The 13,612-nt window shown below is 40.5% G+C and overlaps 1 protein-coding gene across 4 annotated transcripts in view; it reads right to left on the bottom strand.

Annotated features, from left to right (window-relative positions):
- Positions 1–125: 125 nt before the first annotated feature.
- The window catches only part of ttc39a (tetratricopeptide repeat domain 39A), a 30,507-nt gene continuing 17,020 nt past the window's right edge, over positions 126–13,612 (bottom strand). For all 4 annotated transcript variants that reach the window (XM_026157953.1, XM_026157955.1, XM_026157957.1 and 1 more), the window contains 16 exons: positions 12,829–12,960; positions 12,218–12,258; positions 9,060–9,127; positions 8,905–8,969; positions 8,686–8,785; positions 8,385–8,450; positions 7,623–7,731; positions 7,472–7,539; positions 7,319–7,378; positions 6,628–6,789; positions 5,169–5,260; positions 4,714–4,834; positions 3,892–4,003; positions 3,611–3,725; positions 3,386–3,502; positions 126–2,010 (listed from right to left, as the gene is read on the bottom strand). In XM_026157953.1, coding sequence (XP_026013738.1) covers positions 1,896–2,010; positions 3,386–3,502; positions 3,611–3,725; positions 3,892–4,003; positions 4,714–4,834; positions 5,169–5,260; positions 6,628–6,789; positions 7,319–7,378; positions 7,472–7,539; positions 7,623–7,731; positions 8,385–8,450; positions 8,686–8,785; positions 8,905–8,969; positions 9,060–9,127; positions 12,218–12,258; positions 12,829–12,960 — 1,543 coding nt within the window. In that variant the 3' untranslated portion in view covers positions 126–1,895. The remainder of the gene's footprint in view (positions 2,011–3,385; positions 3,503–3,610; positions 3,726–3,891; positions 4,004–4,713; positions 4,835–5,168; positions 5,261–6,627; positions 6,790–7,318; positions 7,379–7,471; positions 7,540–7,622; positions 7,732–8,384; positions 8,451–8,685; positions 8,786–8,904; positions 8,970–9,059; positions 9,128–12,217; positions 12,259–12,828; positions 12,961–13,612) is intronic.

Here is a 13,612-nt window from a genome sequence, read left to right as displayed (position 1 = left end):
TTAGATTATATAAGGACAACAGATGTACAGTCAAGTTCTTTGTTCTGTACCTAACACCACTTCACTCTGTAAACTCTGTTTTGTTATGCTTAAATGGCTAAAAGGAAAAACCAGACAACACAAAATTGGATTTGTAGTTGCTTTTCATCATGTTAAATTACAACGGAAACATTCAGTATGTACAGGAATGTCATTCCGTAATTTTGGTAGCCATGCCCAGTAAAATATGCAGATAATGCCACTACATTAGTTAGAATTTGACTGCAGTTGCAAACCCAAAGAGCAAAAAATGAAAATAATGTTATTTGAAAGTATAACATGAGTGGTTTTGGGAAATTTCTGGAGAGCAGCTGCTGTTAGAACAATAAGAATGCATTTCCTTCACCATTAGAAAAAAAGAACTTCAAGCCATCTTAAATCCTAAATCGAAATCTAATCATGAATAAAACAACAGTGCTCTACTGCTCTAATTCCAACACTTGAGACAACATGTGAGTTCAGGTTTATTACTCACTATTGCAAGTACGCAACCTTTCCAATAACCTAACCACCAACCATGTTAGAGGTGACCCCTATTTATCCATAACCAGATTACTATATACAGGAAGTGATTACAACATCCAAGTGCTTCAATAGATGTTTCTGGGCAAGCATGTAATATACAAGAGCAGCAGAAGATGATCCTGAAGCAGGAAGACTGTGGTGGTTGCGATGCTTCTGAGCTCCTTCACCTACTAAAGATGCAGCAGGCGGACAAGCACGCAGCACTTTGCCGCTCGCCGTGAAAGGCCCATTTGTTCGAGCTCAAGTACTGCTGGAGGCCGTCCCACACACCAGGAGGGGAAAAGAAGGGAGTCTGCCTTTCTAAAAGACACATTCATCTGTCCTCTTAAAACGGGACAATTTGTGTAAAAGGTGCCATTTACAGTATATAAATGTCTTAGAGGAAGTCTTAGAGGCATTCTTTTTCTTTTACTCTGGAGAGGTTGCATATCTGGCTGACTTCCAAAGCTCTGTGCAAAAAGCCATAAAATGCAACTATAAATAAAACAAGATTTTAGATTTGATCATCTCTTCAAAGGGAAACTCGGAGAGAGCTATCTCACAAAATACATGTGTGTCTACCACTGATGTAATATGTTTCAGAAAAAGGGGAAAAAGGAAAATGCGCAATAAAACACTCTCTCTCTGACAAACAGAATAAACCAGAGTTTAGTGTAAAAATTTAAACAACATATCATTTTTGATTATATTGCTGATCAGTAACCAATTACAAGGAATCTCCTAGTTCTCAGGGACTTAACAAAACATCACTGTGTGTCATTTTTATTTTTAAATAATCGCTCATTTATATTCTACACAAAAAATGGGAAACTCTGCAGCAGCCAGATCAAATGACTTGGAGAAGCTAGTGTCAGTCATTTTATGTAAAGGTTGTTTGGTACTCTGGCTCCATCAAATCGCAGACTCAGTACCCTGCACTGGGAATGTTCTACCCTCGGGGTATTAGCAGAGGCAACTTAGAATATACACCAAATAAATCTGATTGTGTTTTGTACTCCAGTGCACCACTTACAGGTGGCCACAGTGCTAGACAGACGACCCCGCTAGAAGCAATGTTTCATAAATATAGGCACATTTCATAATTAGTCTCCATTTTAAATCAGAAGGAAGTAAAGTTCATGAGGATATATCTCTGGAAGAGGGCAAATCCACCGAAGCCAGTCAGAGCTGCAGTTGCTTGGCACACATGAGGAAAAGCCTCTTCCCCTAGCCTCTTGATGAAAACTAACAAATTATTCCCTAATAATCAGGTCTGTCCTGGTCTGTGTGTTGGCATGATGAGACTGTAGGAGACAAATGCTGTCTTTCCTTAGTGTGCCGTCCTCTGTTTGTTATGGGCTGGAGGGCACATGGATACCGTTCTCCCCGCTGCCTTTGGCCTTGTGCAAAGCAGCCTGTATACGAAAGTGTGTCCGTGATTCCATCGAGTAGTTTTTGTAATTTTGCCTGAAACAGAAAAAAAAGAAGATCAAGAAAGTTCAACCTGAACCCCAGAAATCCAAAGTTTATAGCAAAGTCGAGTAAACTTTATCTCGTATTCTAAAACACTCAAATCTGAGTGAAACCATGAAGATGAATGGAAGACGTATTTCAAAACATCAAAAGTGGAAATTCTTAATGAAAGGTTTCATGTGTACAGTCATGTAAAAATGAACATTTTGGCTGGACTCTACGTAGTCATATAGATTACTACATGTTCCTAATCAAACAGATTAATTGATCATCAGCAAGTGTGACCTGGAGCATTCAAGTGTCTCATGGAAAAGCCCAGGAAAAGCACCCCAAAGTCAGACAATGCAATGCTGAGAGAGTCTCAGCATGTTTGTGACAAAGTTCATCACAGTACAATTAAAGATTGAAGAAGTATGGTTTGTTTGGAAGAATTGCCAGGAGGTAGAGCGTAGCAGCACGATTTAGGTTTGTGGTCTGAATAAATTACAAGGATATCCTTTGGACAAAACAAGACCATACACAGCATATCAGCACACCCCATATTAACTGTCAAGCACGGTGGTGGAGGCCAGGGGTGATGATTTAAGCTCGTTTTGCAATGGGGAGTCATCTTCACAATAAAGGTAATTATGGAGGCTCCACAGGCTTCTGTGCTGGGATCAGTATTAATTCCATTTACATTATACATGCTTCCCTTAGTCCTTATTATTAGAAGGCATTACACATTTTCATTGCTATGCAGATAATACCCAGCGTTACCTATCCATGAAGCCAGATGACACACAACAGTTAGTTAAAGTGCAGGCATGCCTTAAAAACATAAAGGTTTGGGTGACCTCTAATTGCCCGCTTTCAAATTCAGATAAAACGTTTTTTGCACAAATCTCAGAAATATGGTGTTTAAACTCTGGATGGCATCACCTGGTCCTCCCGTAACACTGCGATGAATGTTGGAGTCGTTTTTGACCAGCCTACATCCTTCAACATCCATATTAAACAAATAAACAGGAAAGCGTTCAGCTTTCAGGCGTCTTCTGTGAAATCAGCTCCAGTTTGGATTTGGGGAACAGACACCTTCTTTACTTTGAGACCACGCTTAAAACGTTCCTTTTTGATAAAGCTTATTTTTAGGACTGAATCGGGTGACCCTGAACCTTCCCTTAGTTACGCTGCCATTCAATTCAGTTATTGGTGCTACCAGCTAATGAATCATGGAGTATACTGTGAAAAGCGTTCTTTTTCACATGACTGCATAATGTACTGTTAACACTTGATTACACTACAACAAGAATGTGGGAGAGTATCTGATTCATACATATTCTATTAAGTACAGATGACTTAAATATGCTTTGCTGGTTCAAAGACTTACTTTGCTGTTTCTAGCAGTTTGATAGCGTCATCTTTTCTGCCTTGCTGCAGACACAGCAGGCCGTGTTCCAGCAGGGCATTGGGGACCAGGTAGTGGTCATACTTGATCTGAGTTTCACTGAAGACGAGAACAAAAATCAAATGTCAACCTGTTTTCACCAGAACACAACTGAAAGACTGAATCAGACGACTCTGTAACTGAAGCACTTTGAGGAAAGGCTCTTACTTGCAGAGGACGAGGGTAAAGTAGTGCTCTGCCTCCTCGTGGTGACCCAAGTGTTTGAGACACAGTCCCTTCAGGAGGCTCAGCAAACACTGATCATCTATGGAGAACTCCGTTCCTAAAAGTCGGCACCAAACAGAAGACAGACTGGGTCATTCTGAACAAACAATCTCAATTATATCTACATCAACACCCGTCTCTAATATGTTTGGATTAATTTCTGTAATATAGCATTTATTTCAATCAGAATTGTCTTTGTAAATGTGCTTAATGGATTTACATACTTGGTAGACTTTCAAGTTGAGCCTGTGCCTCATCCAGTGTTTTCAGCATGCCTTCAGTTAAGTCTTTGTGTTTGCCAATGACTGTATAACCGTTCCAGATGTACATCATCTCCTAGAAGACAGACAAACACATGCACAAATCATGCACGGGCAACAATCAATAATAATCTTTTACTACAGGTCAACAAAAAAAGCATTTTCTCTGCAGTGACACTCGGGATAATCACCTTTAGCACTATGGGCACAGATGTGCAAACTGCTGTGGCATTTGACAGGTTCAGCCATTCAAAACAGATCCATGCTACCTTAACTGTGCAATGTGCCCCACTGGTGAAATAACAACCCTCGATTACCTCTTTGCTAATGCTGCTATGGTCAGTCACTAGTTTCAGTGCTTATTTGACACGGCGTAATGTTTATTTAGTAAATTATGATCCTATTTAGGGTAGAATAGATGACACAGCAGGTTGATTTAGGGAGCGACTAACTTCTGATTCATACGTCACTACTTGTACGAATGTGCAGTCTCAGTCAGGTCAAGCAAATATGAAACCAACCAAAATTACAAAGTTGAGGTTTCAAAATTATAGTTCACAAGTTCACCTATTATATAAAGTCTGTGGGTAGAATAGCACAGCTGTCTGAGCTATGAGTCACACATATAAACTGTCCATTCTGATTGGCTGAACCAGTACATTCACGTTTTACAGGGCTGCACCGCAGGGTAAATAGGAGGCAAATGTCAAGTAAAGTCTTTGGCTTTACTTTAATTTAATTTATGTTTACTGGGCAACATGCAAGATGGCGTCATCCAGTGCTCACCAGCGGAGGAGCAGGAAGAGGTACGGGATTTTCTGCCAGGTAGCGGCGGGCTTTCCTGATAGCAAACTTCTCCGTTGGCAAAGACTTTCCTGCTATTTTCTGCTTGAGCCCTGGGACCTGCCTGAAATATGAGATGCATTTAGTAATTACATATCCTCCAGACAGTTTTAAAAGCCCAACAGTCTAATCAAATGTTTTATCATGGAGCACCGTTAATGGTTACCACAAAAAATTAGAATATCTGTGACACAAAAAGAGTTTAATGCCAAAAACACCAGTTTAATTTCTGTCATATTACTCCTCTGATACACCTTATAGAGTATTCTTAAATATTAGCTCATATTATTTACCAAGGACAGGCTCTTTGGGGAAGATACGATTATGACATTATTGATACTTTCACAGTGAGTCATCTCTGCTTTGCTGAGTAATTTCAGCAGCGTCTTAATTCCTACCTGAACAGACTAAGTGCTGTCTCCCCAAAGGTTAGGCAATCATCCTTAGTCAGCATACTGAGGTAGGCTGCTTTCATATATGCATAGGTAGCCTGAGGGAAGGAAAAACGTGGTTACTAATTAAATCTCATCCTTCCTTTGAAAATGAGATAAGGAGGGGAAAAAAGACAAAAATCAAAAGTTGGACATCCACATTTGTGGTGCTTTTATATGTTGGAAGGATTTTGGTTCTTGTGACCTGAGAACAGTTCATGTCTGTTTCTGCTAAAATAACTGCACAGTTTAGTTTGAACAGCCCCTGTGATGCATTTGCAGGCTGTCCGTGGTATATCCCATCTCTCAGCCAATGACGGCTGGGATAGGTTGAAGCCCCCATACGACCCTGAACTGGATAAGCCGAAGAAAATGGATGGATGGGCGGATGGATGGATGGAGGGATGGTCGGTCTGATGATGGACCTGCAGCTTGTCTAGGGTATATCCCACCTCTCATCCAGTGACAGCTGAGATACGCTCCAGCCCCCCACGTGACCCTGAACTGGATAAGTAGTTAAGAAAATGGATAGATGGCTTTATTGACTCTTTGCAGTCGCTCAACAGCCAAAGTCTCCTGTGGCCCTTAATCATCTCTGCTTTCCTGAACTTTTGAAATGGAATTTGTAAAGAGTTTATTTAGAAGAGGAGACACAAACTCAACCTCATCAGGTAATAAAACTGAACTCCTAGTGCCTTTGCCAGATGTGAGTATATGGGAGGGTTGAGTCAAAAAGTAAAATCTGTGCCAAGACTGAAAAATAAATGGGAACCAAAGGTATATGAAATCAAAAAGTGTAGCACTACAGCTAAAGTCTCGGAAAAAATGTAAATGTTTTGTTATGTTAAAATGGAGTGTATAGAGGAGCACCTTCAAAGCTCTGGGATAGCTCCCCTCTCACATTAAATATTCCTTTTTTAGTAAAAACTTTATGAAAAATCTTAATATTTATTTTCTTGAAATTGTACTTAAGATTTAATGTATTATTTACTGTATTTAATCATATCTACATCAGAGGGAGAGCTCAGACTGAATAGTTAAAGAGGGAATGTGCAGAGGAGGAACAGCGGATAATCTGGGCAAATATGGAGCTGCCAGGCAGGAGGAAAAGAAGAAGACCACAGAGGAGGAAGCTGGAGATAGGGAGAGATGGAGGCAGGCGATTCTCTATAGCGACCCCTACAGGCAGCAGCCGAAAGAAAAGAAAGTATTTAACTGTATTTCATTTGACTAAGAACCAGTCTGATCCGCATTCTATCCTGGTAATGTTGTTTTTAAGCATATCATGTTTGTTTTATTTACAATGATTTTTGTTTTTTGCACCACGGTTGTTGTTTATTTATTTTTTATCTTGACTTCACTAACTTTTACATTTCTTTTATTACTTTGCCCGCTCAGATTCACATCACACATTATGGTGGCCCACCTTGGACCATGAGTTCTCCTTGCTGAGCAGGTCAGCGTAGAAGTAGGCCATCTTCCAGTGCCTTTTGTATGTGAAGCACCACATCAGCTCCCAGTAGCACATGTGATGGAACTGCTTCCACTGCTGCTGAGCCTCGCAGCACTCCTCAAAACGCTTGATAGCCTGGAAGAAAGGCACGTAAAGGTTGAGAATCGCTGTTTGTCAAACATATGCCACTAAATTATGATACCGATATGATATGTTTGCAGAAGAGATGATTTGACTTTATCAGTATTTTAGTTAAGGACACAAAACTGGCAATCAATGTTTAGAAAAATGAGCAAAATACAGAAAAAAATAGTTATGACCTTTATTCCACATTAGGTGATTTGTTAAGTATTTGAAAGAGCTTTTCATTCTGGTACTTCACATTTTCAACATTCAGGATTCAAGACTTTATTGTCATTATGTAAGGATTAAAAGATGAAGGCAGTACTCTCTCACATGGTGCAAAAAACATAAATATACTGACATAAACAGAACTACAAAATACAAGATTTAAATACATTACTGATATGCATTAAAAATACACACACACACACACACACACACACACACACACACACACACACACACACACACACACACACACACACACACACACACACACACACACACACACACTTTCTCCAAGGGAAAATAAATTACTCACAGCATCCAGGTTGCCTTTGATCTCTTCTATCCGACCAGCAAAGAACAAAAAGATGGATCCCTGGATGAAGACAAACACAGTATGTTTGTGAGAATGACACAAACAATCATAGCAACATTTGAAAAGCACACACAGTCATTCATCCTGACATACCTTGGGGTATTTTTTAAGATATGGCTCCAGCAGTTTTTCTGCATCCTCAACGTCTCCTTCTCCAGTGCCTTTGCGAGACAGAAGGAACCCAGCTCAGATTGCATCTTTTAGTGTTAATTTGCAGATGTGCGTGTGTGGGTGTGTTGCTCACCTAGTATGAAGCTCATGAACGTGTGATAACAGAGGAGAAGCATGTTGCACAGGAAGGACCTGAATGTACTTTCTACTGAGCCCTCTTGAAGCTGCTGGAGACCAAACTCCTATATAAACACACACAGTTGCACACATTTTCTGAGTCTACATTAAGTCTTCATTTGTGGAAGATCTATCAGCCAATTAGCAGTAAAACCAGCACACAGAGAATACACTAAAGTAGTTATGGGAAAGTCTTCTGTGTTTAGTCAGCGTGTTCTGGGGATAAAACAGCGTCTGCTTGTCTACCACTTCTCTGACTCACAAACTGGCCTGTGTGCAAAACACGCAAGTACAAAATACAAGAAATGCAGTATTTGCATGTTCATAACCGGAAGATAAATCAGTCATGATGGTAATATTCAAAGGTCAACTGAGGTGCTGATGTGATGGCTTGATGAATGAAATCAGTAGTTACAACTGGTAACCACAATTTAGAGAAATAGTCATTGCTCATTATTATCAAAGCAACCATCATTTCATTGATGGTTGCAAGTTTCATTTCACGTTTCCATGAAAAATAACACGACAAACTCATCTTAGTAGTAGTGTGATGAGTTCTACCACAGATGCACTTACAGTTCTCGAAACACTTCTCTTTCTCTGATTCATAAAGAGGCATTTCAAACAGAGCGGAAGGGTGTATCGGCTCGCAAAATATCTCCAGCCAAAGCTGTTAGAGAGCGCCATGTCAGAAGTCTGACTTCTCAGAAACGCTTACCTTATTACCAGAGAAACCGACAAACTCCAGCAGCTTGAGTGTCCGAGTAGGCAACATGGAAATCATCTGCAGGAAGCAAACAAGCAGTGGAAATGAAAAGGTCAGAAACATAATTACAGAGCATTTCATTGTTATTACAGATGCTGAACAAACTATGTTGGATTTCTTGCAGCTATCGCCATGTTAGGCTGGAGCAGCTCTTAATTTATGCAGATCTTCTGCTCTTCTGGTGCCTTTTTTGTTAACCAAGCATCACAAAATTAAGTCAATCAATGAGGCACAAGTGCAAACTATTACTTACTAGATTAAAAGCTCCCACTCCCAGTTTCACGCCACCCTCAAAATGCCCATGGTTGTCACCATGAGTGTATCCGGAGGACTGCAGGACTGTGTGAAGCTCTCTGAGGGGGTTAAGATATAAGCAAATTAAGGGGAATAAGCTGCGATGAAGTCCTGATGGAAGAATAAAAGGTCTTCCAGGAAACAGGGATGGAAACATGGATATCCTGGAGATACTCACTTGTAAGTCTGGTAGCTGTTCCTCACTTTGATTCCTCCTTTGATAAAACTGATCATGTTTTCATCCTGAGCACGAATGAGTTTAAAAACACAAAACAGAAAATGAGTGATGGTGGCAAACACATCAGTAGCACTGGCTGCTGTAAGCCTCCTGACCTGAAGGAAGGTGAGCGCTGCCCTCTGGAGGAGACACTCGGCGTAACAAACTTCAGCATGGAGCTCCTCTGAAGTGAAATCGATTGTACCAGTTATTGTCAATCAAACACGGGCTCCAGCATAATGACCCAACACACACATACACATGCAGAGGTACTACTTTAACATGGAGCAAACATTTAAACACTTACAAAGTCTAAACATTTTAATTATTTAGAATAATTTAATGATCATCTAATAACTTCAATCAATCAATCAATCAATCAATCAATCAGTCTTTATTTATAAAGCACTTTTCATACAAAAAATGTAGCACAAAGTGCTTTACATAGTTAAAAGCAGCCCACCCCACCCTCCAACTCACTCCCCACACTCTCATTGACATAAATGATGTGAATACACACATATTTCCCCCCCCCCCCCCCCCCCCACCCCACACCCCCACACACACACACACACACGCACACTTAAAGAGTAAAATTGGGCTGGGTTCGCATGAGCCAAGTGAGGAAACACTATAACAGGGAGCCGTCTGCACCGGGAGCCGGTCACAGACCGCAGCCTCCAGGCCGGGCACACAGCAGGAGGGAGGCAAAGGAGCCCCCCAGCCAGGCTGAGAGGACCCCCAGAGCCCCAGCAGCCACAGTCGATCACAGCCCCGGTGCAGAGAGTGCCCTCCGAGGAAACACTGGAGATATGACACAATACGATATATACAGGGTAAAATGATAAAATAAATAAGAACAGGATACAATATAAATATAAATATAAATATAAATAGAGTAAGAAGATTAAAAAATGAATAAGAATAAAATCAATAAATATTAGGTAAAGCCTAAATTAATAATAGAATAACAGGATAGAATAAATAAGCATAAAATAAATAAACGTTAAATAAAAGCTAAATTAAAAAGGTGGGTCTTGAGCCTGTTCTTAAAAACATGTACGTTCTCTGCGGCCACAGACGAGGACCATACCACTGAAACGCTGCCTCTCCGTGAGTATGTGTCCTGACTTTAGGGACAATCAAAAGGCCAGTACCAGAGGACCTCAGGGTCCGCGAGGGTTCATATGATAAAAGCAGATCTGAGAGATAAGAAGGCCCAAGACCATTGAGACATTTAAAAACCAATAAAAGAACTTTAAAATCGATCCTGAAACACACGGGGAGCCAGTGCAGCGATTCTAAAACCGGTGTAATGTGGGCCCGCCCTCTGGTCTTCGTCAGCACACGAGCTGCCGAGTTTTGCAAAAGTTGTAAAGTTGAAATATTCTTCTTAGGAAGACCAGAGAGCAGGGCATTACAGTAATCAATGCGACTGGTAATAAAAGCATGCGTCAGCATCTCCGTGTTGGCCCGAGAGAGAATAGGGCGGAGTCTGGCTATAATTTTTAGATGATAAAATCCAATTTTAGTTACATGTTTAATATGTGGGATAAAACCAAGCTCAGAGTCAAAAATAACACCCAGGTTTTTCACTTGTAGCGAAGGACATAGTGAAAATGCCTCTAATTTAGACAAGAGTTTCTCTCTCTGAGCCTCAGGACCGACAATTAAAACTTCAGTTTTGTCCTGGTTAAGCTGTAAAAAGTTTTCTGCCATCCAAGATCGTATATCTAAGATACAGTTAAAAAGAGCATCCATTGGTCTGGTGTCATCAGGAGACACGGAGATGTACAGCTGCGTGTCATCAGCGTAACTGTGGAAGTTCACTCCATGCCTCCTGATGATACCACCGAGAGGGAGCATATACAAATTAAAAAGTACAGGGCCTAGAACCGACCCTTGAGGCACACCTCATGTCATTTTATGGATCTTAGAGGAGCATGTATCCATACTCACCATAAAAGTTCTGTCTGAGAGACAGGAAGTGAACCAGTTGTGTACAGCACCAGAGAGGCCCACCATGTGTTTCAGTCTGTTTAAAAGAACAGCGTGGTCTACTGTATCAAAGGCTGCGCTTAGATCCAGTAGCACCAGGACTGAGAGCTTTTGGGCGTCCCAGTTACATCTAAGATCATTTAAAACCTTTAGGAGAGCCGTCTCTGTGCTGTGGTTCACCCTAAATCCAGACTGGAATATCTCCAGGATCTGTCTATCATTGAGAAAATCATTAATCTGAGTAAAAACAAGTTTTTCTAAGACTTTACTTAAAAATGGTGAGTTGGATACAGGTCTGTAGTTATTAAAATCATTACAATCCAAATTGCTCTTCTTCAGAAGGGGCCTCACCACCGCCGTTTTAAAGGCAGCAGGGAAGACACCCAACTGAAGAGAGCAATTCATCATGTATAAAAGCTCAGCCTCAAAAAATCCATAAAGTGTTTTAAAGAGTGAAGAAGGGATTGGATCTAAAAGACATGTGGTGGGTCTCACTGTGGAGAAAACCTTCTGAAAGTTCTCAGCATTAACCAGGACAAAGCTGTCCAGTGTCTCCTCAGGTACAATCGAGCCCTCAGATGTGTTTACAAACATATGGCGATTAGATAAAATATCAGATCTGATGGCGCTGACGTTTCCCCTGAAGTGGTCTGCAAACTGCTCACAGAGCGAGTCTGTGGGGCTTCTTTGGGAGCTGTTAAAGTCAGGGTTAAATAAATGATCTATGGTGGAAAAGAGGACCTTGGGATTATTTTTGTTATTACTGATTATTTTGGTGAAGTATGAATTTCTTGAGTTCCTTAATGTATTATTGTACATTTTAAGTTGCTCGGAAAATATTTGATGGTTGATAGTATTTTTATTTTTCCTCCATCTCCTTTCTGCTGCCCTGCAGTTTCTTTTGAGTGTTTTGACTTCTTCGTTTCTCCAGGGTGATGCATGTTTTACGTTAATCTTTTTGGTGGTGAGTGGAGCAACGGAGTCAAGGCTTTTCTTCAGTTTGCTGTTGAAATGATTAAAAATCAAATCGCAGGGTGCAGGTAAAATCACAGGGGGGCATTCGTCTAAAACCCTGGTAAAATTTGCAGCCACTTCAGAGGTTAGATAATTTATGCTAAAGTTATTAAAACCTCAACTATTAAACTGGACTAAAAGAAATACAAGCAGGTTCCTCTTTTTAGGGAAAACTCAAGCATATTCTCAGACTAACATCTGTTTCCTTGGTTTGTTTTTAGGAATAACACACAGACTCATATGTATGCATGACTGTACCGACCTTCTGTGAAGTTTTTTGAAAAGGAAGACTTCTTGCGTTGCCTGATGGAGAAACACAAAACGACATCACCCAATTTTCTAATCAGTTTAAAACACACACACACACACACACACACACACAATCCTACCTTATGTCGCAATGCCCTGCATTTCCCCTCCTATCATGTTTCCTTTCAGATACGTGACTCAGCCTTATTCATCTAAACACAGGATGCTGAGACGCTGCACGATGAGGTTGCTAAAAGAAAAAGGGCTGAGTGTGCGGTAAGTTTCCTATGAGCAGTCAGAGTGTTTACACAGAGAAACTGCAGCTCTGACGTCAGATTGGCCGAAATAAACGTGTGTTTATAAGATGACTAATCATATGTGGTGCCCTAAGAAAAGCCTCTGCGATGGATTCTCACAGAGGCTTCAGTAATATTGTTTTTACTGAGCTGGAAGAGTCTCAGGATGTTACTACCGAAACTAGAGCTCATTAAGCTGTTCAATTTTGGGTTGAGACAAAATAAACTTCCGCAGCTGACTTGGCTAAAGAGGAACTAACAAAAAAAGAGACCCTGTCATTGTTAGTCAGCTGGTTATTATTTTATCAGCTAACTGACAAAGTCTCACCTCTGGCAGATAGCCTGTGCCTCCTTCATGGTGTTCCCTGCAACTAGGATGTGTTGAGGATCGAAGGTCATCATGGCCTGCATTTCTAGAATGGTGGCGTAGGTCAGAGCGTGGTACATGCTGTCTTTGTTTCTGTAAAACAAGCAAACAGAAAATTTCTGTTGTGATGCACAGGACGAAAAATATTAAATATTGCATTGTTTTACAATCTTTTACAGAACAACACATTAACATTTAGTTGCTTTAGATTTAGAATAATAAAACTCGACATCCTGGTTACATAAAGATTAAATCAAAAATATTTCTCATTCTGCAAAAACTTTTTTTAAATGATTGAAGACATAAAATATTAATAAGCAGTCATCTGACAGAACAACAGTGTGGCCACTAAATGACGAATACCTGCTGACAAGAGACGGGAGATACTGAACAGTGTCTGTTGGCTTTCACGGTGACAAGGACACCGAAGTACTTGGAGCGTGTACCACGTGCACTTTCCCCACATAAATACCGAAATACTTGTTCAACTTGTTAATAAAGCTTCCTGGTCCTGATCTAAACAGTTAAGCAGCTACTAATTAATCAAAACAAGTTAAAGATATACAACATATGTTTGTGCTATTAATAAGGAGTCCCACTGAAGTTATAGCGGACGGTTTAAACAGCCGTATGTATCCTGGGATTAACACATTTTCAAGCATGTCTGTTTGTTGGATCATATATTAAGTGACATTAAGTCAGAGGTGTGCAGGCAGGAATGCTGTCAGTCCGCATGGCCAACATT

The sequence above is a fragment of the Astatotilapia calliptera genome, chromosome 23, assembly GCF_900246225.1.
Source record: "Astatotilapia calliptera chromosome 23, fAstCal1.2, whole genome shotgun sequence".
Lineage (NCBI taxonomy): Eukaryota > Metazoa > Chordata > Actinopteri > Cichliformes > Cichlidae > Astatotilapia > Astatotilapia calliptera.
The sequence above is the reverse complement of the archived record's forward strand: the minus strand, read 5'-3'. Positions and strand labels throughout refer to the sequence as shown.